Source organism: Mycosarcoma maydis, chromosome 6 (assembly GCF_000328475.2).
Source record: "Mycosarcoma maydis chromosome 6, whole genome shotgun sequence".
In the NCBI taxonomy this organism is placed as follows: Eukaryota; Fungi; Basidiomycota; class Ustilaginomycetes; order Ustilaginales; genus Mycosarcoma; species Mycosarcoma maydis.
In genome coordinates, this window is record NC_026483.1 from 1,241 (window position 1) to 25,671 (window position 24,431).

Below are 24,431 nucleotides of genomic sequence, written 5' to 3' on the forward strand. Positions count from 1 at the left end.
CGTTGTCGCAAAGCGCTATGATGTACCAGATTGGCAATAATAGCTAGGAGAGCAGGACGCGTGAGTCTATGACACTGCTCGGTCTTGAGTGTTAGGCGGAGATAGAGAGTCTGGCGGTGAACGCTTCTTCTGATCAGAAGCATCAACGTGAAAGTTTCACACACTGTATGGAGCCAATAGCTAAAAGATCTTGGCGGATACTGCGTGCTGAGGTGAGTGATACTTATGACTGTACAATTTGGTCGAGAAGATTTTCCATATACGAATTACAAGATTTGTCATTCTGTAAGACGATATGGCTTTCGCAAATTGCTGTTCCGCTCGACCCTTCGACCGAAGACACAGGATGCAGTTGGAGGATCAGCACGTCCAGAGTTCAACTTTGGAGGGCCTTGATCACAAAGTTAGCAGCCGTGGTTTGGACGTAAGAGTCGGTAGGATAAAAGAAGTGTTGATAGGTAATACCGAAGCCAGACTCAACATCGCAGACTCCGTCTCCGAGAATACAAAAGTCAAGCGTCTTGGAGACCCAGTTCGACGGAACACCCTCGGAGATGGTAGCCATAAGGCCGTTTGCTTGGGCGGTCGAATTGCCACCCTCATTGTCAATATTGCAAGCCAGGTTGGGCCTGTGCTCGGGGTTCCCGAAGAGGATAACACCTTTGACGGCATCGAATGCAGATCCAGTAATTTGAGGAAGTGCATTACAAGTTGCAGCCGCACCCTGGGAATAGCCTTCAAGGATAAAGCAGGTTCTTGGGTCCTGAGCAAGCTTGGTGTTGATCTTGGCAACGATGTTTCGCGTGCCTATGGTCGAGATTTGGGAGAAATCGGCAGAATAGATAGTGTCGTATTCTGAGCCGCCAGTGACCGAGGAAAGGATTTTCGCATTCATGATGCGAAATCCGAGGGAAGGACCCTGAAACTCCCCGGTGCCTCTAGTGTCAATGAGGACGTACGAGGAGCAGCCCGCCCGTTTAGCCAGAGGTAAGGCTTGAGCAACAGCAGTAATCGCAAGGAGAAGCGTAAAGAGAAGAGATGGATAAAACATCTTACTGAGGTGAAAATGGAGTAAAGGTAAAAAGATTAAGGGAGTTAGGATGCTCGGAGTAGTTAGAAGGGTATGGGTGGTCTTTGGAGGCGAAGAGAGATGAGGAAGGCGGTGCCTTTTATGCCGAAGGTCATATAGCTTTGGCTCCGGGAAGTACATGTGGTGTTCGAGGGTAGCAACTAGACGCGTATGGGAAACTTCTTGAGCTATCAGCATTCCTCTTCCGCGCACGATGGGAACTCGAGTAGCCACGAACTTCACTGCATGATGGGCCGTCGAGTCACGGGCGGCGAGGTAGGCGATCGAGACGGGGAACCGCGACCAAACGTGTTGAACAGCAAAAATGCGACCAGGTATCCTGCATTACTCAGAGAGATGGCTAGACAAGGATAAGCTTCTGTGACTATGGAACAGACCTGACCAGATCGAGCTGCTTGGCTGAAGTAGCACTAGCTGCACTCGGGTGCTTCGTATTATGTCTGGCGAGGCGGCTCATATTCTCTGACGATTCACTTTCATCTTCGTCGGCATCGAAGTTGATGCACGATGCGCAACATCGACCGCGACGATTTGGGAGTCACGATGCTGCGGAGCATCGATCGCAGGTCAACGCGATATGCGTCATCGCATAAACCGTAACGAGCAGTGATACGTGACAGTCGCTTCAGGCTAATGCACAGCAACTACAGCGTGCGAGAACCGGCAAACTTGGTTGGCTTTCACGCTGTCTTTCCCAATGCAGCAAGGAAGAAAGAGATGACGAGGTGGAGAACAGACACTGCCAGATTGTCTGGCTTAGCAGAGCAAAGCAGTCATTGAAGGGGAGATTAGCGAAGAGAGTCATGACTGCAGGAGCTAGATGGCATAGCGCATTTTGCAACTTAAAAACCCTAGGCAGAGGGTTAGCATAACTGGTACAAGAAAACAAGCAGTCACGAATGCCACGCGAGGCGTCTAAGATACCAGACACGTTTTGTTTCCGTGAATCTTCGAGACGGTCAGAGTTCATGCGCAGCAACAAGCTAACTTACCAGACGGACGGTGAAACGATGTTGGAGCTTCGCATATATCATGGCCACTAACTTAGCAGGTCGTGGCTACTTAGCCGAACCATAGCAAAGACAGTCACCGGTTGTGTCATGCTGGAAAATGACGCTTTTAGCGTTCATGTGTCAAGAGGAGGAGCATGTCTCGCTTAACATCGGACCGAATTCGACGCGCGAGCGAAATTCCGATCTGCATCCTTGCACGTCAATTCGAACAATCGCAATGGAGTTGAACAAGCTTGAACCACAAACGCTTACGACCATTGTGCATTGACGTCTTCGTTTAAGCGAATTTGGGTATTGCAAACCCTCGTCGATCGTCCATCTCGCTTTGTGGTTTCGAGTGCCATGTGTGAAGCGATAAAGCATCGCGATGCAATCAGAATCACGAATGTTGGCATCCGAAAAGATAAACGGGAGGCCAACTTGTTTTTGACGCGGCGTTTATGGAAGCCCGCAGTGGTTTGGGATTTTGGGCGCCAGAAGATAGATCAATCGGAGAATTATCGCGGAGAATCATCGTGTGTGCGAGTGAAAGCGTTGGCTGGTAACTAGCAAGGGTCAACGTAACCATGATTACGTACCATGCAAGCACTCATACTTCAAAAGTCCCTCTTTGTCTGTACACGTACACGCGGTGTGAAGAGCATCCTTTGCCTCGAACGTATTGTGACGCATTAATCGTGAATGGCATGGCAAAAACGGCTTCAACTGGAACAGCTAACGGCAATTGTTTGCCCGGGTCAATCAGCATCACGGCATCTGAGACCGAGAAGACGGCGATCTTTGAGACAGCCATGACCTCCGACGTTTGCTCTTCCTTGTGCTGGCTGCCTGCGAGCTGTTCCGTGAGCACAGGACGGCACGGGCATATTGGCTTGACCGGCGCATCGCGACATGTCAGCGCGAGCCATCCAATGCCCCGTGCTTTCAGCCTAGAGATGGTCGAAGCAATGAACCAATATGGTCTATAGAGAGTGGTGACGGGAAAGCAAATCGATCGCAAGTGAAGACTCTAGCTAACTACTAACTTACATCAAGTTGAACGGCGGGCGTTTCGATGGCAATTGGCCGGCGAAGTTCTGCCGACACTTACTTGTGCATCAAACAAGTCCTATCAACGAAGGCAGAATATTTCCGAGGTTGAAGGCGGTGTGCTTTTTAGGTTATTTTGAGGAGCATGCAGATCGGATGCCCGAATTGCCAATCGACCCCGATGCACGCGATGGGGCTCAATCACCTGGCGAAACATTTCACCAATTTGGCCTGTCAGACTTAGGGTTAGGGCGTGACGGGGCATTTTTCAACATCAGCGCCAGAGACAAGATTGCGGCTAGCTCCCGCTTTTTGCATCTCGCCGCGTTAGTTATTACGCGAGCAACTGACGCAAGGTCGACAAGCGCATACCGAAGACAAGGCTGCTTACGCATGGCTGCGCCGTGATAAATCGCTACCGATAGCCACTTGTTCAGTCACCGTTTCTAGGCATTTGTGCAGTCAGCTCAAAGTAGTAAGCACATGATTGAGGCGAAGGCAAGTAGGTAGATGATATGTCGACACTACAAAAGTTCAGTTGCGAAGGGCCATCTATTCGTGATTCACGATTCAATCACCGTAGATACAGTAGGGGTTTTTCGCTTCGCAGCGTCAGCGCGTGACCCCACGCTGAAATTTCACTGGCGGAGGGGGCACAATAAGACAGAGAACAAAAGACCGTGGACCGCAGCGTTCCCTGTTCGCAATCACGGATTGACAGCAAATGATACGTCTTTCCCAAAACGCAAGGCTCCCTGCCAGTCACGGTAGCTGCTTTCCGCTCCTTGTTCCGCTGCTCGGATGCGGGCAGAACTTAGATCGGGAATGGTGTGCCTCCACAATACGCAGCGAAGCTTGAGGAAGCTTGACTATAGCGCAGATGGAGGATTGACCGCCACAACGCTTGAGGAAGCGGCTAGACAACCTCGAATTGTGACACCAGACTACTGGTGTGTGTCATCGCCGCAAGAGCAGAAAGCGCGGCAGGGCAGCGTTGATGACCAAGTGTGGGCGTCTTTTGGTCTGAACAGGGTGTTAATGCCGCGAGAAGGATCCCTCCTGTTTGCGGTAGTCAGCGCGCGTCGACAATCGTGACAGAGAGGGTCTTCGGGCCTGAAGCGAGGATTTGAGCTGCGGCGCCTTTGCGTGGGGCCCAGAGCAGACGAGCGGAAAGGTCGTGCACATGACCGCCAAGGTCGTAAAAGCCGATTCTCGGATCTGGTGGCAACCGCAACAGATTGCTCGCACCTCTCGAAAGCTGCACCTTGTCGACCAAAGTTTTTTTTAAAAAAAAAATGGATAGGCCAAAGAGCGCTGTCCAAGTCTTTGAGTCGTGAGTTGTGTCTCGCAGAAAAGTCCGACGGCCTGGTTTTGACCTGAATCTTTCTCTTAAGGTTGGTGGCCCGTGTTCGTACTGTATTTCCATTGTCTGTGCGGGGGGTGGAGGCAGCCAGTATGCGCGCTGCAGCAGCTTGTCGGCAGTTTGGAGCACCGACTACAGAGCCTCGAGCAAAGCGTGCGGCTCTTGACCGAAATTCCACACAGTCGTTTACGCCGTATTGACCACATGAGACGGACACTGCAGCTCCAGCTGCCGCAAATTAACAGTCGGAGCGCGCTAGGTGAGTACCAAACCGAGGCCTCACTGGACCCACTTTGCCCCGCAGTTGGAAGACTAGCAGTCGCTAGGATATATAACCGTCGCAGAATGAGCTTTGATCAATACCATTCCATCCGTTCATCACTTCTATTCACCAGAGTATCCACATTCGCCCACACCCATACCCACTTTTCAGCATGCCAACTCTCAACCTCGATCTGCCTAACGGCATCAAGTCGACCATCCAGGCTGACTTGTTCATCAACAACAAGTTTGTGCCCGCTCTTGACGGCAAGACTTTTGCGACCATCAACCCTTCCACCGGTAAGGAGATTGGTCAGGTCGCCGAGGCTTCCGCCAAGGACGTTGATCTCGCTGTCAAGGCTGCGCGCGAGGCATTCGAGACTACTTGGGGCGAGAACACACCCGGTGACGCTCGTGGCAGACTTCTGATCAAGCTCGCCGAGCTGGTCGAGGCCAACATTGACGAGCTTGCTGCCATCGAGTCGCTCGACAACGGCAAGGCCTTCTCGATCGCTAAAAGCTTTGACGTCGCTGCCGTCGCTGCCAACTTGCGATACTATGGTGGCTGGGCCGACAAGAACCACGGCAAGGTCATGGAGGTCGACACCAAGCGCCTCAACTACACGCGCCACGAGCCCATCGGCGTGTGTGGTCAGATCATCCCTTGGAACTTCCCCTTGCTCATGTTCGCCTGGAAGCTCGGCCCTGCGCTCGCCACAGGTAACACGATCGTCCTCAAAACCGCCGAGCAGACACCACTGTCAGCCATCAAGATGTGTGAGCTTATCGTCGAGGCCGGCTTCCCGCCTGGTGTGGTCAACGTCATTTCCGGTTTCGGTCCCGTCGCCGGTGCCGCCATCTCACAGCACATGGACATTGACAAGATCGCCTTCACCGGCTCAACACTGGTGGGCCGCAACATTATGAAGGCTGCTGCTTCGACCAACCTGAAGAAGGTGACGCTCGAGCTCGGCGGCAAGTCGCCCAACATTATCTTTAAGGACGCCGACCTGGACCAGGCGGTTCGATGGTCGGCGTTCGGTATCATGTTCAATCACGGACAATGCTGCTGTGCGGGCTCGCGTGTCTATGTGGAGGAATCGATCTATGACGCTTTCATGGAGAAGATGACTGCCCACTGCAAGGCGCTCCAGGTGGGTGACCCCTTTTCCGCCAACACGTTCCAAGGTCCTCAGGTTTCGCAGCTCCAGTACGACCGTATCATGGAGTACATCGAGTCCGGCAAGAAGGACGCTAACCTTGCGCTCGGTGGTGTGCGCAAGGGTAACGAAGGCTACTTTATCGAGCCTACCATCTTCACCGACGTTCCTCACGATGCCAAGATTGCCAAGGAGGAGATCTTCGGCCCTGTCGTGGTCGTCTCCAAGTTCAAAGATGAAAAGGACCTCATTCGCATCGCCAACGACTCGATCTACGGCCTCGCTGCCGCTGTCTTCAGCCGCGACATCAGCCGTGCCATCGAGACTGCCCACAAGCTCAAGGCCGGCACCGTCTGGGTCAACTGCTACAACCAGCTCATCCCTCAGGTTCCGTTCGGCGGTTACAAGGCGTCCGGTATCGGTCGAGAGCTCGGCGAGTATGCGCTCAGCAACTACACAAACATCAAGGCGGTGCATGTGAACCTCAGCCAGCCTGCCCCTATCTAAACGAAAGGCACGCAAGCTAATGAAAGCGAAATCACACGTCTCTACTTCTGTCCTGTTTCTTGTACCTTTATTCCCGGTGATTCGAATATCATCGTGCTGTTTTTGACTTGAATGATGATGAGACATGTGGATGGTGAATTTGTTAGCCAACCACACATGACAGCAAGAGAAGCGTTTGACATCGGTTCGTTTTGCCACTCGAGTTTTGTCGAGCAAGTCAGGAGTCACAGAGTGAGCAGCCATTTGGAACGGCGGTGCAGACATAAGCGTACGCGCACGCACCACCTACGCCATAAACGCCACTTCGTGGCCGAGTCTGTTGTCTTTTGACACACCGCTCATATACAATAGCCCGACCATCTTTGTACAACGACGTAGGCGACAGAGATCGGGATGCGATCGCCGATCTGGTGAGTTTCAAAAGCAGAGTCACATCGTGCATGTAAATGCCAGGCCGTGACGCGTTGGACCCTGAGAACGTGCACATCCGAGAGGGGTTAGAGCTGCGATATTGTGCCGGAGTGCTTCTTTGCTGAAATTCTTTGTTCGCTCGTCGCTGAGCCAGCCAGCCAACACGATTTCAGCTTTATTTTGGCAACAAAAGCTCTTGTGTGGACTGTCCACGTTCGCATTCACGATTATACACAACCTTTGTTTTGCATGGCGGGATGCTGTCCTTGTTGACCTTCTGTAACCCGCTCAGCTTCACCAATCTATTTGTCAACCTTGCACCTCCCAGCCCTCGGGCATCATTGGGTCACTCATGATTCCCCTGCAACATCCTTTCGATTCTGGCTTCATATTTCCATCGCCATTGGGGCTGACGGCGTGATCTCGTCCCTGTCACAACGTAGCTGCAAAGTTGCCTTGCAATCACCATCTCCACCTCCCCTTCAGATCCTACATTGATCCTTTTTTTAGCAACTTCAGCCCGCCCAACTGGCCGCAGCTCATATCGAATGCCTGTCTGACCATCGTTCTCACAATCTAGCTGTTCGCCATCAGGCTTTGCATGCATCTGCAGCGCTCATCTTTCCTGTCTGATCTACAACCACCCCGTAACCTCACCATGACGCAGTTCGTCTTTGCAGACCGCTTCATTTTGCCAGAAAGCTCTGCCCTGGCTTCGACGAGGCTACACATCATGTTTTACGCATCTCTTGTGGTGCAGCATGTCACCTTTCACGCCTTGTCCCACTCTTGGCTCAAGGGCGACAGCAAGGAGATGCTCAAGAAGCGATGCTGGATTCTCACCACGCTTGCCAGCTTTGTGATGTGCATCGCAAGCTTGCCCTACCTCTACGACCTGTTTGCTGGCGGCTTCGACCTCCACACCCTTCGACCACGAACAAAGACCGTGGCCGAACCACTCGCCGCCTTCTTCGTTGCGTACCTCATTTCGGATTTGACGCTTGGCTCGATATACTATCGCAAGTTAATTAACCTCTCTTCCGGATGGATTCACCACATCGCTTACACCTTCTTGTTCGCTCTTTGGGTGCACAAAGGCTGGGCTCACATTGCAGCTGCCGCGGCCATCTTTGAGCTACCCACGCTCATCATGGGGATCGCTTCCATCTATCCACCGCTCCGTTCCAACATGGCGTTTACCGTCACCTTTTTCTCCACGCGCGTCTTCTACCACGCCGTCTTGATTGTAGCCAGCGTCACCGGTCACGGTCGCAGCGCACCAGCCATCAATGGTAGCTGGGGTCCGGCCATCAGTTTGCTCGCCACCTATCCGATGCATGTCTGGTGGGGCTACAAGTGCATCTGCAGCGTTCGACGCCGGATGCACAAGCGCAAATTGGAAGCTGCTCAAGTCGCCAAAGAAAAGGCCTCGCTTGCTTCAGCTGCTGGTCAACTGTTCAACGGCATGGCTGCTCCCGATACAAGCAGTGCCGTCAACACGCCGGCCGTCACCCCCGGTGCAGGAGCTACACCAGTCACTGCCAACTTTGGTGCCACTGGTCCCGTTCATGCTGCCTTCGCTCGCGCCGCATCAGCTGCTGCTCTTCCGCCTGTGAGCCTTTTCTTACCCAACCGCCGCAAGGGACGAGGTCGGGATGGAGAGAGCTCTGAGGTCCATCTGCTCCTCTCCAAGACGCTCAACCCAAGGTACATCAACTCGAGCTCGGTCTTTACCGCGCCCGTCGCACCTGACGGGGCTGGACCGAACGATACGGAGCCATTTTTGGCTATCCGTTCGCCTGCCGAATCAAGAGACCGTGCGCGAAGGCTTGTGGCCGATGCAGTGCGCAAGGTTTGGATCAGCGCTCCTGCCAGTTGGAGGCGTCAATTCGAGGAGGAAGCAGGCGTGCGACCCAAAGGCCTCGGAGCCACAGGACGTGTACTATCCTATACCACCGACGAGTCTTCGGAGGAGTACGAGGAGCTCGATTCCGACACGGCAGCAACGTCAGCGTTGGCATCCGAGATGTCCGAATCACGCGCGCGCCGCTACCTCGAAGCACAACGTACGCGCATCCGTCGCGCCGTACTGCGTGCTGTTCGCACAGCGATCAACGGTCGAGATGCGGATGGCGTCAAGGCCGTCACCTCGCACCGCGGCGATCGGATCAACACGTTTGCCGATGGTGCTGTGGCAGCGGCGGGCGACGTTCGACCCACGGGCATCGATCGAACGCTGCTTTCGCTCGATTTCAGCTCGCTGATCAAGTATTTGCCTCCTGATTTTTTTGGGCAGAACGACGAGATTCGCGAGTTCCCTGTCGAGCAGGTGGCTCAGGGTGGGCGCCGCAGACGCATTGTTGGTCAGATTCGACGTCGGATGGAGGTAGCCCGTAGTGATTTTGTTGTCTTCGATTAGATTCCCTGCGCCACATGTGCTTCGGATTTTTTTCTTCTCCCGTGTCCCTCTCTCACACGAGTCATTCGTGATTGTTTTGACTTTTGTCCCTCGCGCATATGCCCACAACGTCTCTTACGATTCGCTAGATTTCCAGCGAGATGTGGCACAATATACCCATGAACCTCTCATCCACAGGCTCGCTGTGAGAAGGTGTGAAGTTGGCGCTCAGCTAGCGGTCAGGACAAATATTGGGCTGTAATGGCGATTGAATGAAGCAAACAGGTTTTGCAGACATCGCACGTTCGGTGCTGCGGCTGGAATGTGCAGCCCCGACATGCGCAGACTTGCAGCTCGGATCGGATCACAAGGGCTGCCTTCCTCGGAGGAAAGTTTTACTCTGTTGCAATCCTGGAAGCAAGTCATCGGTCTGACTAAGTTTAGCTGTGAGTCGTGAGTGACAAACCGATGTCCTGCAGAAATCTGGCTTAGTGATAAAATCGCCAACCTACCCCTTTTTGATGGCCATTCTTCAAACAAGCTGCCGAACTGGAGGCGTTCAGGCAATCAGCCAGCATAAAGACGGTGCCTCGGGTGTTTTCCAGCCGCAGACTTGAAAGTCCGGGCCATCGCGGTGATGCTGCAGTCTTAAGCCAGCGAGACCGACACTTGTGGATCACGAGGAGGCAGCGAAATGACCAAGCGATGTCACGAGCACAAACGAGTTGCGCCTCTGGTGAGTCTGGTATCAGCGTGGGGCATCGTTGTACACACCGCTTAGCCATAAAAACGAGTAGGTTGCAGTGAGGTAGCGTCTCATTAGTTCCGACGTTCAGAGCAGGAGCATCGAAAGAGCGCTTTCCGACATTGCCTCTGTTGAGACGATGCCTTTCGACGCCATGGCCTGCCTTTTGCTGGTTGGTTGGGTGCTGTTGAGCTTGGGTACCAGCAACACGCAGGCAGCTGACTGCACATTTGCAGATGCAGCAAGTGTCAAGTTGGGGAAGAGGTCTTGCAGAATGATCACGCTCTCCAGCATCAAGGTGCCAGCTGGGCAGACGCTGGACCTGACGGGTCTCCGTACAGGCACAAAGGTGATCTTTGAGGGCACGACCACATTCGGTTACGAGACTTGGCCTGGCCCATTGATCGCGGTGTCGGGCAAGAACATCGACATTAGCGGGAGCAGCGGGTCGGTGTTGGACGCGGGAGGAGGGCAGTGGTGGGATGGGAAGGGAAGCAACGGTGGCAAGACGAAACCGAAATTCTTGTTCGCTCATGGGCTGATCAACAGCAGCATTCGATATCTCAACGTCAAGAACACGCCGGTACAAGCGTTCAGCATCAATGGTTGCTCCAACTTGAGAGTAGATCACGTAACAATCGACAATTCAGCAGGCGATGTGAATCGACTGGGACACAACACGGATGCATTTGATGTGGGAAACTCGGACGGTGTGTTCATCACGAACGCCAACGTTCGCAACCAAGATGACTGCCTTGCGATCAATTCGGGAACCAACATCCTCTTCTCCGGCGGCTACTGCTCTGGAGGTCACGGCTTGTCGATTGGTAGTGTGGGCGGTCGCAGCGACAATACAGTGGACGGTGTGCATATCGTCAACTCGCAAGTGGTCGACAGCCAGAACGCGGTGCGCATCAAGACAGTGTCGGGTGCTACGGGTGTGGTGAATAATGTGACGTATTCCAACATCAAATTGTCGGGTATTTTCAAGAACGGGATCGATATTCAGCAAGACTACCTGAATGGCCGACCAACGGGCAAGCCGACCAACGGTGTTAAGATCACCAACATCCACATGAACGGCATCACAGGGACGGTCAACCCGGGAGCGACAGAGGTGTATGTGCTTTGTGGTCAAGGATCGTGCTCGAGATGGCGATGGTCCGGTGTGTCGATCAGCGGTGGTCTGAGGAGTACCAAATGCACTGGAGTTCCCTCAGGAGCATTTTGCTGAGCTCGGCAGCTGTCGAAAGCTCAGAGCGTTCAAGTCTAAGACTGATATGTCGGGAAACTCGAGGAAAAAAGTAAGGGTGGACGATTGTCTTGTCTCTGGTTAGGGGACGTTTGACCAATGTGCATGCTTTTTTCTTATGGACGAAACAGAAAAAGAGTGGAGCAGGTCTTGCTGGAAGAAGAGGTTTAAGCACGCCTCTCAGATGCCGGCGAGGTCGATCAGGCGATGCAAAAAAAGCATCACCAACACAAGAAGGAATTACAGATCTAAAATTGGGCATTTCACAAGCACAACCGCAGGAATTGCTGCATAAAAGTTTGCAAGTCCGACAGCTGTTGAGGCATCTGATTCTTTATTTTGAGTGCCACGGACGCGTGCACAATCGAGAAACACGAATCGCAGAATCGCAGAATCACGGAATCACGGAATCACGAATGGACAAAGCGCCGACGTCTGGCTGTCGAAACATGAAAAGTTGACCCGAATCATGAATCACGAAGGGGATCGGTTGGGAAGCATGGCCGAGATGCAGCTTGAAATCGGCGAGACAAGCGTGAAAATTTGTTTGTGCGGCTGCATCAGTCACCGTGACTAAGTTAGCTCGTCTGCCTTGTAGATCCTTGCAGAGAATGCTAGGATTCCAAAGCACGGCTAAGACACGGGGAAGCGAGAAATTCAACATTCGTGATTGAAACACAATTAACGATTTATTATACGATTCGGCCACGCCGCGCTTGAACTGGGCTTGTCAGACGCGCGCAGCGGGCGCTCCTCATGACGATTTGGTCTTTCACCGAATATCATTCACGTTTATAAATAAATAAATAAAATTAATTTTAGTTAAATGAGCGCGGCTGGGAACTCTGATACAGTATCGATTACATGATGCTTTTGTGCGTCAAAGGGTTTGGATGTAGGATAAACTCGCAACAGCGCATTCTGAGCCACCGCCTGGCATGGCGCTTGATGTCATCCGCGCATACGCGGCTACGTTCCAGTCCGTTGAACTTGTGAGAGAGACGAAACGCCAACACAAAGCGTCTCGCAATGGGTCACGCTTTGCTCGCGTCCTGACACGCTGCGTCGCGCGTGTGTGGACGATGCGACTTGAGGCAAGGCAGGATCCGCTTTACTCATGCAAATGACACTCGTGACTCGTAACTGGCTGCGAGTGGCCGCGTGCGTTCAGCCATCTTGTTAACTCACACGATCGAGAATGTGAATACAACTCTCGATTGACATTTCGATGCATGCCTCCGACTCGCCGAGGCTGGCTCGCTTTCGCATATGGGGATTTTCCTTGGTAACATTTCACGTGCAGCGGGGCTGTCGAAACACGAATCTGGACCAGGAGTCTATCTAGCAAATCGATCAGCAGCCACTGGTAGCACTAGCGCAGTGCTTTCCTGCGTATGCAAACCATGTTATATTTCAGCATGTAGTTCACTCTCATAAAGATCAGCGAGCCGAAATCTCGACACTGATAGAGCGAGCGAAGCTAAGCGAAGCGTTGCCCTTTGGTCCGATTGCTGATCACACTTGTGCGCGTTGTCGTAATTGGTTCGTCATGGAAATCGTCAGGACGAGAATGTGACCGGTGCGGCGTGACAGCAAACAGCGAACAGCAAACAGCAAACGGTAACCACCGACGCATTACCTACAGCGAACAGGTGAGCCTTGCCAAGCTGCTGAGATGACTTCAGCTCTTTTCTTCTGTCGCCACGCGCTTGCCTACGTCGCAAAAAAGGGGAAAAACAACTAAAAAAAAAATTGGAACCCACTGGGTGGAAATGAGTCAGGCATAAAATGGTGAGGGAAGCTGGAAGTTCCGAAAAGCAACGGCAACATCAGAGTGCATGCGACCAAGTAGCCATATCCTAAGTTAATAAACACACTCTCAACAGCCTCCACCCTCGGATACCACGCGCATCTGAATCACAACAGCGGCATATTCTGTGATTCACTGTGACTGTTTCCATGCCAGCTGCAGACCAAAGGGATGCGTGACTGCCTTGTTGAGCTCCGCCAGCTTTCGCGAGAGCCTCCTACATCATCGCTTAACACACTACGAACAATCACGAATGCAACCGTGCCTCGCTTCGCAACTCAGCCTAGTGCAAGACATAGACACTCCTCTTCCTCCCTGTGTACCAGCAGCTCATGCCCCGGTGTTTCAAGACTCATGATAACTTACAAATTCGAATACCGTCACAATCCTTAACCCTGAACTTACTGTATCCTTTCTCTCACCTCTTCAAGAAAAGTAAACTAGCCTAGCTTGAAAAATCTAAAGCTGCTTAGCTCCGACCTGTGTCGATGTCATCGACGCAACCAACTGCTAAATATATAAAATTCAACCTCGCCCGCCACTTCGATCCGCCTTTCCGTCAGCATCCCTCACCACAACGTTTCAAGCTTGACGACGACATAGCTCCTGTTATCTCTTCGAGCGGACCATCTTCACGTTGTCCTCGCGACCTTATTGCTCGCCATCATGCAGCCGATGAACTCTGTCTCTGGTTCGGCATCGCTGGTGTTGGCTGCCCTGCTGGTTCAACAGGCCGCCGCCCAAGATGCGGCCAACAGCGGTGCTTCCACCTCGACCGTCATCTCGGCGATCGTCCTAAACGCCGTCATCTTTGCCATCCTCTTTACCGTCTTCCTCCTCGCCCGTCCACGTTTCAAGCGTGTCTACGCGCCTCGAACTTACCTCGTCACTCCCGAGGAGCAGATCGAGCCTCTGCCCCAGTCACTCTTTGGCTGGCTTCCCGTTTGGCTCAAGACGCCTACCTCGACCATTCTAGAAAAAAATGGTCTCGATGCCTACATGTTTGTCGAGTATCTCGAGATGATGCTCTGGATCTTTATCCCCATCTTTTTGCTCTCCTGGATCGTCCTCATGCCCGTCTATGGCGCAGGCACCAATGGCATTGGAGACGGCTTCAACCGCTTCATTCTCAGTCGCGTTGGCAAGAGCCCGCAGCAGCAGAAGCGCTACATCGCTCCGCTCCTCATCCAGTGGATTTTCACCTTCTGGCTCATGTGGAACATTCGATCCCGCGTAGCCAAGTTCATCAAGCTACGCCAAGATTTCCTTGTTTCGCCTCAACACGCTGCTTCCGTCCAGGCCAGAACTGTGCTCATAACGGGTATCCCCAACGAGCTTCTAAGCGAAAAGAAGCTCCGCGCCCTCTACTCGCAGCTCCCTGGCGGCGTTGCTAAGGTCTGGCTCAACCGCAACCTCAAGGATCTCCCCGACCTCTTTGATGAGCGTGAAAAGTGGTGTAACAAGCTCGAGGCTGCCGAGACCAGCTTGATCAAAACGGCCTACAAGCTCGTCAAGAAGGGCAAGGCTCAGGACGCCAGCGGCTCTCTCCCCGAGACCGACGTCGAGATCAACGCCGAGGTCGCCGACCAGTACGTTCCCAAGAAAAAGCGTCCCACTCACAAGCTTGGCAAGATCCCCTGTATGGGTGAAAAAGTCGACACCATTCACTGGTGCCGCGAGGAGATTGCTCGTCTTAACAAGGAGATCCAAACCAAGCGCTCCGAGATCGCCGTTGACTACAAAAACTACCCTGCTCAGAGCAGTGCTTTCATCCTTTTCAACACCCAAATCGCCGCCCACATGGCTGTCAAGACACAGGCTCACCATCAGCCCTACCGTATGACCAACCGCTACGTTGAGGCTCACCCTGACGACGTCGTCTGGGCTAACATGAACATGAACCCGTACGAGCGCAAAATCCGCACCGTCGTTGGCTGGGCTATCACCATTGGCCTGATCATTTTCTGGGCAATTCCTGTCGCCTTTGTTGGTATCATCTCTAACGTCAAGGGTCTTGCAGACAATGTGCCTTTTCTTGGCTGGCTCAACGACATCCCCAACGTCGTTGTCGGTATCATCCAGGGTATCCTCCCCACCGTTCTCCTCGCCGTGCTCAACATGCTGCTTCCCATCTTCCTGCGTCTACTCTCGCGCCTCAGCGGTACCCCCACCCGCAGCGCCATCGAGCTCGACCTTCAGGGTCGATTTGCCGCCTTCCAGATTGTGCAGAACTTCCTCTTCCTTACCCTCGTCTCAGGTAACGCCGGTCAGATCGCTGAGTATGTCCAGAGGGTCGCCTCGCAACCCACCCAGTTCCCTGGTCTCTTGGCCGAAGCTATTCCCAAGGGTTCGCTCTTCTTCCTCAGCTTCATCGCCTTGCAGGGTCTTTCGGGTGCTGCTGGTCTGTTTGCTCAGATCGCTCCGCTCATTGTCTACTATGTCAAGAAGTTCTTGCTCGCCTCTACACCCCGCAAGGTCTGGCACATCGACCACGACACCAGCGGACCCGCCTGGGGAACTCTGTTCCCTTCCATGACGCTCATCACTGTCATCGGCACGGGTTACGTCGTCATTGCTCCCATTCTCAACGGCTTTGTCGCTTTCACCTTCTTCCTCTTCTTCCTCGGCTACAAGTACCTCTTCCTCTACGTCTACGACACCAAGCCGTCGAGCGAGACCTCGGGTCTTTTCTTTGGCAAGGCCATTCGCCACATTTTCGCTGGTCTCTACGTCGAGATGGTGATGCTCACTGCCATCTTCTTCCTCGCCCAATCCGAGGATGCTGCCGGCCAGAAGAAGCAGTCGGCGATTCCAGAAGGTGCCTTCATGGTTGTGCTCATCGTCATTGTAGTTGCATTCCACTACTTCCTGAACGACTCGTTCAAGGCGCTCGAAACCGCTCTGCCCCTTACGCTCGTCGCTGGCAACAACGCCGAGGTGCAGCTGCACGGCAACCCCACCCGCACCTCGGGTGAGACCGCCTACAACGAGAAGAAACCGCTCAACGAGCATGCTGCTTCGTCCTATGACGCAACTCCTGTCTCTCAGGGCGACCTCAACGGAAAGGGGGTACAAGGAGCCGGCGTCAGTGGCGAAAAGCACCAAGCTGTTGCTGGTCTCAGCGAAGAGCAGGAGTCGGCTTTCTACCACCCCTCGCTGACGGGCGAGCAGAAGCCCATCTGGCTGCCCAACGACAAGTTCGGCATTGGTCGTGCCGGCGTCGCCTCGGCTCGCAAAGCTGGTCTCGAGGCTACCTACGAGCAAACCTCGGTCACTGAAAAGGGCCAGGTGCAAACAGATGCTTACGAGCCGCCCGGTGAGTTGCTTGTCTGAACGTTGCGACTGCCAGCTCGACTCGATCGAGCCCACATATACCACGTTCGTGTATTGTACCACACCGTCTTTGACTCCGCAGGTGTTGCCATCTGCCACGACGGTCGATTTCTTCGGATTGTGTATATTCAGGATTGTGTCTTCTCACCCAATACCCGCTTCTTTTCTAATCTCTCACTCTCCTTACCACAATTCTATGCTCTGTGATATGACTGTCGGAGGATTTCTGCTGAAATGGCAGAGTGAATGATGACGATGGATGATGTTGAGCATCTTGCTTTGTTGTACGCAGTCAATGGCTGTGGAGTATTGCTGCAAGCGCCCTCGGCGCTGTCGGGCGCCGCTTATGGCAATGAGCTGTATCGCGTTTATGTTTGAAATTTAGATTGACGTAGCGGCTGCACGTAAGCATTCACCGAGAAGTGGTCGGTCAATTGTTCGGCGCGTCCACGCCGACGAGTCGAGGTGGAGAAGCTCCGCACACAACAAGGTGGCCTCTTAACAATAGCTCGTGGACATGCCCACGCCAAAGGCTTTGCTGTCTACGGCGACCGGAGCGCAGACGATAGCGATACAAGGTTGGCCATCATGGCGCGATGTACGCATGTGTTCGACTGGCCACCATCTATTCTCTCTGCAGCGGTTTGTGAGGTGCCACCCGTTCGAAACTGCAAGTTTTCGGAAGCAAGGATGATGACTGGTACCTGTTCCAACAGTAGTGGCGTTGGTCGAAGCGGTACGTTTGCACAAGGCAACTTGCCGAGGTTCGATGACATTCCGGCAGTTGATGGGATGCCGCACGGGTGCGCGTGGAATGTGTGGGGCCAAGGTGATGAACTGGGTACGCTGAACCTGTTGACACCAGAGGTGGTGGCACGATCGGCGGCGGAAAACATCCGAACTGGCGAACGCGTGCAGATCGATTGGGGACTCGATAGCGTCGATGTGCCCGCGAACCAACGCATGCACTTTCAGCACGACCTCATCGACCTCAAGCCGAAACTCGGCGTCTACGCAACCGACGACGAGATGCATCTCAACACACAGACGTCTTCGCAGTGGGATGGATTCAACCACTTTGCACACCAGGCCACGCATATGTACTACGGCGGTGTCAAGCACGACGATCTGCATTCTGGCAAGATCGACAAACAGCACCGCAACAGCATGCACAAGTGGTGTCTGAACGGCGGAATTGCAGGTCGCGGTGTGCTGGTGGATTGGGTGCGATGGTGGGAAGCCACTCGAACCGAGCCGCTTCCGGCTGGAAACTCATCATACGCCATTCCGCTTTCGCAGATCCAAGAGGTGCTCGAGTGGCAGAAGACGGAATTGCGGACTGCAGACATTTTGCTCCTGAGAACCGGCGTAGTGAGGTGGTTCGAACACGCCACGGATGCGGAAAAGGTCAAGGGGATGATAGAAAACGACAACTTTCCGGGGATCGAAGCTACCGAACAAGTCAAGAGGTGGTTGTGGGACAACCACTTTGCAGCAGTTGCCAGCGACAATATGTCGTTCGAGTTTGGCCCCCACGGAGGTATGTATGACATTCGTGATTGCAGCCGAGCTGAAATTGCTTGCAAGCGAGTGCTGACCTCGATCCGTTCGGACTTGAACAGACCTCTGGCTTCACGAGTGGATCCTGCCCATGTTCGGCTGCCCCATCGGCGAGCTGTTTGACCTAGAACGTCTCTCGACTGCATGCCAAAACCATCAGCGCTGGACATTCTTCCTCACATCCGCTCCCCTTCGAGGTGAGTACAACCAACCTCATCCGCTCAACCAGCGAGCCGCACGGAAAGCCTCTTCTGACATCTTCCTCTCTCCCCCACCTCTACAGTCAAAGGCGGCATCGCTTCGTCCCCGAACGCCATCTGCATCTTCTAAAACTGCCCGATGCTTCTCATCCTCGCTTGTTCACCAGACTGTACACCGTCGTTGTGGTACCCAAATGTGTTAGCAAATGTTTTGACTTTTGTGCAAATCGAATCTGTTCATACTTTTCTCGTGATTAACGCTACAACTCAGCGAGAGCGGTGCGACCACCAAGCAACTCTACGAGCGCCTTGAGCTCGTGCCACCATGCGGTCTTACCACGTCGATTCTTCATATCGGCATTGCGCGACATCTCGGTGGCTGAGGTGAAGCAAATGGTGGAACCCTGGATGGTGATCATGACCGCCGTGTCATCCGAGTACGACTTATCCGAGCTTGAGCCACTGCCCGTCTTGGACGAGGCGGAAGAACCAGACCGCTGCTTGAGAGCTTGCGACTCGAGGAACTCGCAGCACTTGAGCGCCAGACGTGTGGCGCGCACACGGTCCAACGGCGAAGGCACACCGCCCTGAAGCGTGTGTCCGAGGCTAGCGGACCGTGCGTCAAAGAGGCTGTTGCCTTCCTCCTTGAGGATCTTGGTGATGACCTCGGTGGTGAAGACGTCGGATGACTTTTCGTTACGGATAACCAGCCTTCCTTCGGACTTGCCCTTGACATCCAGCAGGAAACGCTTCTTGAGGAAAGCGACGTCCTTGCCGAGCTGCTGCAGGCCGATGCCCACCTCGGGCGTGTAGACGAGCACAGCTCCTGCAGCAAGCGCACCCATAACCGCAATGTAGCCGCACTTGCCACCCTGCGTCTCGACGACAAACACTCGGTTTCGCGATGCCGACGCCGACTGCTTGACAGCATCGCATGCATCGACAAGCGCATTGAGCGACGTATCAGAGCCGAGCGAAAACTCGTTCATGGGCACATTGTTGGAGATGGTGGCCGGAAGACCGACGATGGGGATGCGGAACGCGGGGTATCGATCGCGGTTGTCGTTGAGAATCTTGACCGAACTGAAGGCCTCGAAGCCACCGACAATCAAAAGACCTTCGATCTTATGCTCTTGCAACTTGGCGGCAACCGCGCCAATGTCAATATCGGGCAGATGGCGGTTGACACCGAGTTCCGAGCCACCTCTTGTGGCCCAGTTGTCTACGCGGAGCCAGTTGAGCACCGAGACGTTGTCCTCGAGCAGACCTGGGAAGCCGTTGTAGATGACGACGGCCTCGTGGCCCTTTGCGAGGCAGTAACGGACGGCGGTGCGTGTGGCTGCGTTCATGCCTCCAGCAGGAGCGCCGACATTAATGACACCCATCCGGAGACGCTTGTTCTGCGGCAGCATCTCATCTTCGGTGATCTGACTGATGTACTTGAATGCACGGAGTCCTTCGGCGAATTCAGGGTCACGAAGGGCGAGCGCGCCGTCAAAGTCCTTGGACTCGATGAGCTTTGCGACCTTTTGAGTTTGTTCGACGGCAAACATGAGCGGAATACGAGTGATCTTGTTTTCGCTGATGCCGATGACGTAAGAGGGGGTCTCTGGAGTGGCTTCGAGAACGGCATCGACAGCTTCGATACCTTGAAGCGTTGCGAGGATACGGTCGTTGGCATCGGGCTTTCCACCACGCTGGGTGTGTCCGAGGGTGGTGACACGGGTGTCAAGACCGAGGTCGTTGGAGAGCACTTGTTTGATCATTTCGGGCGAGATGTCGTTGAGTTCACGGTCGATGGCGCCCTCTGCGACAATGACGATGGATTTTCGTTTCCCAAGGTCTCGATGCTTTTGAAGGACGGCCGACATCTCGGAGTGCCATTGTTCGCCCTGAGGAGGGCGCTCGGGGATGAAGACATAGTCGGCACCCGTAGCAATACCGGCCATGAGGGCGAGCCAGCCGCAATGTCTGCCCATCACTTCGACGACAAAGGCACGAGAATGCGAGGCAGCAGTGGACGAGATAGAGTCGACGGCCTCGCAGATGCGCTGGAGAGCGGTGGATGCGCCGATGGTAATGTCGGTGGTGGCCATGTCGTTGTCGATGGATCCAACGAGACCAACAATGTTGAGGTGGGCGAATTTGGTGGCTTGCTCTTCGGTGATCTTGCTCTTGGCCTTGAGCGATGCGACGAGGTCGGGCCATTCTGCACGAAGCTTGTCAGCACCGGTGAGACTTCCGTCTCCACCACAGACGGCGAGAGCGTCGATGCCGTTGATGATGAGGTTATAGGCGGCCTGTTCGCGACCCTCGGGAGTGCGGAAGGTCTTGGAGCGCGCGGTGCCGATGAGGGTACCACCTTGGTCCATCCAACCGCGAACGTCATCCCAGCCGACACGGATGATGTATCGACCACGGAGACCGAGTTCCTGCGCCTCTCCTACACCTTCTCGCAGCAGCTCGCCCTCTCCGTATGTTGGCACAAAGTCGGACTGTTCTGGGTTGGCTTCCAGGTGAGAAGGCTTGGCCTGGATGTTAGGCGAGTCGAAGAAGGTGGAGGCGCTCCTGCTGACCGAGGGGGTTGCAGAGGGGGTGTTTTCGGGTGTCTGATTTCCTCGAACGAGACCCTCCCAACCTTCGCGAATGACAAAGGCCTCGCATCCGCGGAAGATGGCCATTTTGACGACGGAGCGGACTGCAGCATTCATACCAGCTGAATCGCCACCGGAGGTCATGACGGCGAGTCTGCGAGGTTGACCGTCATGGCTAGCAGGAGCGAATTTGGAGGAAAAAGGCTTGGTGCTGGTGGATTGAGCGGCAAAGGTGTTTTCGGCACGAACTGCCGGTGTAAAAGGAGGCATGGCTGTGAGGATCGAGATGAGCAGCGACAGAGAGGATGTTGTGATGGGTACAGATCAGCGCTTAGAGGCGCGTAGAAAAAGCTTTGATCCGGCGGGTATGTGGATCGATTCGGCAGTGAAGGTGGGTAGGTGGTCGTTGCGAGCGTGGCGGCGATAATACGAACGACGATTGCAGATGATCCAAAGTAAGGCTTTGGCTGTGCTCGTACGATAGACGGGGGGAGAAACAAAGGCGAGGATGGTGTGTGCAACGGGGAGGAAGAGGACAAGCAAGGTTGAAGATTACGGCGTGCGAAAAGTGGAGCCAAAGTTGCTGCTTGAAAGGAAGCACAGTGATTTCATATCGATTGCGAGAAAGAAAAAAGCGACATCCGTGCAGACCTTTCCAAAAAAAAGGTTGAGTGGCGCGGTGCTGCCCAGGTTCGTGTTTTGAATGATCCTGGCTCCTGGCTCCAAGCTCCAAGCTCCAATCACGAATGCAGAAAAGGGCCAGCTCGGCGATATCTCGGATCAGTTCTGCGAGAATATACATGCCATGTGTACCGTACACGAATTTACGATTGGCAGTGGCCGTAGGCACAAGTTATCATTGTTAAAGCGCGTATCTGAGACGAGGTCGAGAAGGTGTCACGTGTTGATTCACGATTGTGAATTCACGATTTGCGCGAAATTTGATAAGTTACATCGAGATGAATTCATAATAACTAATATCGTGAATTTTGGTGGGAGAGTCTGGATAACTCGGCGATGCAGGGTGGAGCCCTAGCAGGGGCTGAGCCGCTTAAATTAGCTGATCGAAAGGCTTGAGCTCTCTTGTTAGCCAGCAGCGTTGAAAAATGTGAGAGGAGAGAGGCATTCCGAGCTGGTCTATCGCCGGCTATGGGGACCAACATCAGCAGAGACGGTCGGGAGGACGAGTTAGATGCGGTTGTAGGCATACCAGGCAAAACGGAGTCCGAGACTAGGGTCATCCAGATAGCCGACTGTGTGTCAGGCGTGTGTAAATTTTATTCGGCATCTTGATTCATGGCGAGCTGGACGTGGTAAGATTACGATTGAGGGCGCGCCCTAACTTAGGAGATACGCGCGGCGCTGTCTGTCACATGGCGGCATCTTGAAAGGCAATTTTAGTGGTGGAAGTTGGCCCCTGCCATTCTCGAATCATGCTCGCGCGCGCGCGCGCGCATTTGGCTACGGCACAGCCCACGGCCGCTTGGACGTTTTGGTAGGTTCAACTTGGGAGCGCCAAGGCATTCATCAGTGGCCACGTCAGCCAAGTGACCCTCGGCTGCTCGGAAGCGAAAGACGAACGGGATTAGTCTTGCAATGATAAAAGCTTGGACGATTTGGAATGAAGATCTGGGCTAGATCTGGACAAACCATGCAATCTGCTGTCAGTTGTTCATCAACATCGCGTGTGAGACAGCAGCGCGAGCCCAGCATGAACGGGTACTGTACGCCCAGCTTTTTCCTCAACGGATATACGTAACGTGTTTCGACGAGTTGCTTCTATCGCGTTATATTTCGCAACGCCAAATTCAAGATCCGCTCATGGCTCGTCGCTGTTCATGTGGGGGGGATACGGCCAACAGAGGCGCGGACCGTCTTTGATGCGGTCACATCCTTGTCTTGCACCGAGGCACATTCAAGACGGCTTGGCAAGCCTCAGCTGAGCGCTTCAGGTACTTATCGGATTGGGCTGGGTCGTGTCGGAAAAACGTCGAGCGTCAGCGTAAGGTGACGGCGACAAGGGGAAATGCAAAGAAAGCAAACCAGGCGACGAGCGTCCACCCATTCCCAACTGTGTGAGAGTGGTGCAAAGCGAGACAAACATTCACGATTGCGGCACAAACATGAAGCTAGAAGCAAGTCGACACACAGAGGCAATCACGAATGTGACTGGAGCGCGCCAACGCTGGAAATCTTGAAGGAGTATGGCAAGTCGCTGCGCTCGCGCTTTGGCGACGTACGAGACTCTAACTGTTGGGTCAGGGAGAGTGGCAGCGTGAGTCACGAGTGTGAGTTGAATGTGGGTGAGCGTGGGTCGAGTGAGTGGAGCGAGTGAGCGCGCGCCTCCTTGGAGCTGGAATCCAACAAGTTAACTACCAGCACCTAGACACAATCATTAATCACGAATCACGAGTCGAGAATGCTGAACAGCGTGGATGTGGATGTGGATGTGGATGCGTGATGCTTGACCACCAAAAATCAGCCAAGCCCCTTGCTTATGAGCGGCTTGTGGTAGCATGGCGCTTGTCTAGGTAGTATAGTATTTCAACCCAAAATGCGTCACAATTTCTACACAGAGTATTTCACTTTACGGCATGCAACCGACTCACGACTCACGACTAACGTTAGTCATCGTGGCACAAGCGCCGGTCTCTATTTTTTTAAAGTAGTAATAGACCTAAGTGATGATTCAAATTGTGTTTGGTGAGTGAGAAGCGTTGGGCGGTAATTTCTGGCCAATGCTTGTCTGCGTCTCTGTGTCTGTGAGAAAAGAGGAAGAGCAGCGCCAAACGTGAATAGGGTTGCAGCCTGCGATCGTGGCCGGCACTTGAGCACCAGCAACGTCGGACCCTCAGCCGTACCGGCACCCACAGTCCGTCTTGGTCACACACTTTGAGCTGCCGCACGCAACCATCGTAAATCTCGAATCGCAAATCGTGAATCGTGAAACATGAATCAAGCTCGACTAAGCTCGACTCGACCCACATCACACACTTGACACGTCTCCGTCCATTGGATTGGCATAATCACACATCAACCAAGTCATACTCTCTCTCTCTCTCTTGAGTGGGCTGCCCTTTCACTTGGTCCTCTCCTCTATCTCCCTCTCTCTTTCATCTCCTTCTCTCATCGGACCAAATTGCGATTGTTCTCGTCGTCACGACACGCTACTTGTTTCTACGCTCTGCTCTTGCCGGCTCAGAGCTCTCCCATCCAGCTCAGCTGCTTCTGCTTGATCGCGACTTGCTCGACTCTTGAGTCCCGGGTTTGCATCATCACCCCACCTTGTACGCCTGTGCTTGGTTTCATCAACCTTGCTCTCACCATCTCTCTCCCTCTCTCTCTCTCTCTCTCTCTCTCTCTCTTTCTTTCTTTCTCTTTCTCTTTTTTTCTCTCTCTCCCTCTGCCGACTCTCATCTTATCGTCGCTGCCCCGTCCACTCGCCTTTTGTTTTCTCCTCGGGCACCGTACACCACGTTCCCTCTCGAGACAAGCGCTGCTTACATCATCTGCACTGCCACTGCCATCAGCATCACCCGATACCGTCGCGCTTTCCGCCCTACAGCAACCGCCAACGGCTTGTCGACCACGTGTCTCTTTCGAAGCTCATTAGCAACTTGCTTTTTAACTTGATCCCTCCGCCGCATTGGCTATCCACCACACGGCTCGACGCCTCGCTTTATCATTGCTATCCTGCGCTCAACC

At 53.7% G+C, this 24,431-nt stretch overlaps 7 protein-coding genes across 7 annotated transcripts; 5 read left to right on the forward strand and 2 right to left on the reverse strand.

Moving 5' to 3' along the window:
• Positions 1 to 376: 376 nt before the first annotated feature.
• UMAG_02506 (uncharacterized protein) lies at positions 377 to 1,051 on the reverse strand (the record flags this gene model as incomplete). Its single annotated transcript, XM_011390625.1, has 1 exon — positions 377 to 1,051. One exon carries the CDS (start codon positions 1,049 to 1,051, stop codon positions 377 to 379), a length of 675 nt encoding a protein of 224 aa, XP_011388927.1.
• Positions 1,052 to 4,929: 3,878 nt separating this feature from the next.
• UMAG_02508 (aldehyde dehydrogenase (NADP(+)) ALD4) lies at positions 4,930 to 6,423 on the forward strand (the record flags this gene model as incomplete). Its single annotated transcript, XM_011390626.1, has 1 exon — positions 4,930 to 6,423. The coding sequence occupies one exon, from the start codon at positions 4,930 to 4,932 to the stop codon at positions 6,421 to 6,423; it is 1,494 nt and encodes a 497-aa protein (XP_011388928.1).
• Positions 6,424 to 7,492: 1,069 nt separating this feature from the next.
• On the forward strand, positions 7,493 to 9,253 carry UMAG_11406 (uncharacterized protein; the record flags this gene model as incomplete). Its single annotated transcript, XM_011390909.1, has 1 exon — positions 7,493 to 9,253. One exon carries the CDS (start codon positions 7,493 to 7,495, stop codon positions 9,251 to 9,253), a length of 1,761 nt encoding a protein of 586 aa, XP_011389211.1.
• Positions 9,254 to 10,131: 878 nt separating this feature from the next.
• UMAG_02510 (putative endo-polygalacturonase) lies at positions 10,132 to 11,211 on the forward strand (the record flags this gene model as incomplete). Its single annotated transcript, XM_011390627.1, has 1 exon — positions 10,132 to 11,211. One exon carries the CDS (start codon positions 10,132 to 10,134, stop codon positions 11,209 to 11,211), a length of 1,080 nt encoding a protein of 359 aa, XP_011388929.1.
• A 2,494-nt stretch (positions 11,212 to 13,705) lies between these two features.
• On the forward strand, positions 13,706 to 16,372 carry UMAG_11407 (uncharacterized protein; the record flags this gene model as incomplete). The annotated part of the gene is made up of 1 exon (XM_011390910.1): positions 13,706 to 16,372. The coding sequence occupies one exon, from the start codon at positions 13,706 to 13,708 to the stop codon at positions 16,370 to 16,372; it is 2,667 nt and encodes an 888-aa protein (XP_011389212.1).
• Positions 16,373 to 17,065: 693 nt separating this feature from the next.
• On the forward strand, positions 17,066 to 18,262 carry UMAG_11408 (uncharacterized protein; the record flags this gene model as incomplete). The annotated part of the gene is made up of 3 exons (XM_011390911.1): positions 17,066 to 17,912; positions 17,995 to 18,129; positions 18,216 to 18,262. The coding sequence occupies 3 exons, from the start codon at positions 17,066 to 17,068 to the stop codon at positions 18,260 to 18,262; spliced, it is 1,029 nt and encodes a 342-aa protein (XP_011389213.1).
• A 130-nt stretch (positions 18,263 to 18,392) lies between these two features.
• On the reverse strand, positions 18,393 to 20,996 carry UMAG_02512 (putative 6-phosphofructokinase; the record flags this gene model as incomplete). Its single annotated transcript, XM_011390628.1, has 1 exon — positions 18,393 to 20,996. The coding sequence occupies one exon, from the start codon at positions 20,994 to 20,996 to the stop codon at positions 18,393 to 18,395; it is 2,604 nt and encodes an 867-aa protein (XP_011388930.1).
• Between the last annotated feature and the right edge of the window lie 3,435 nt (positions 20,997 to 24,431).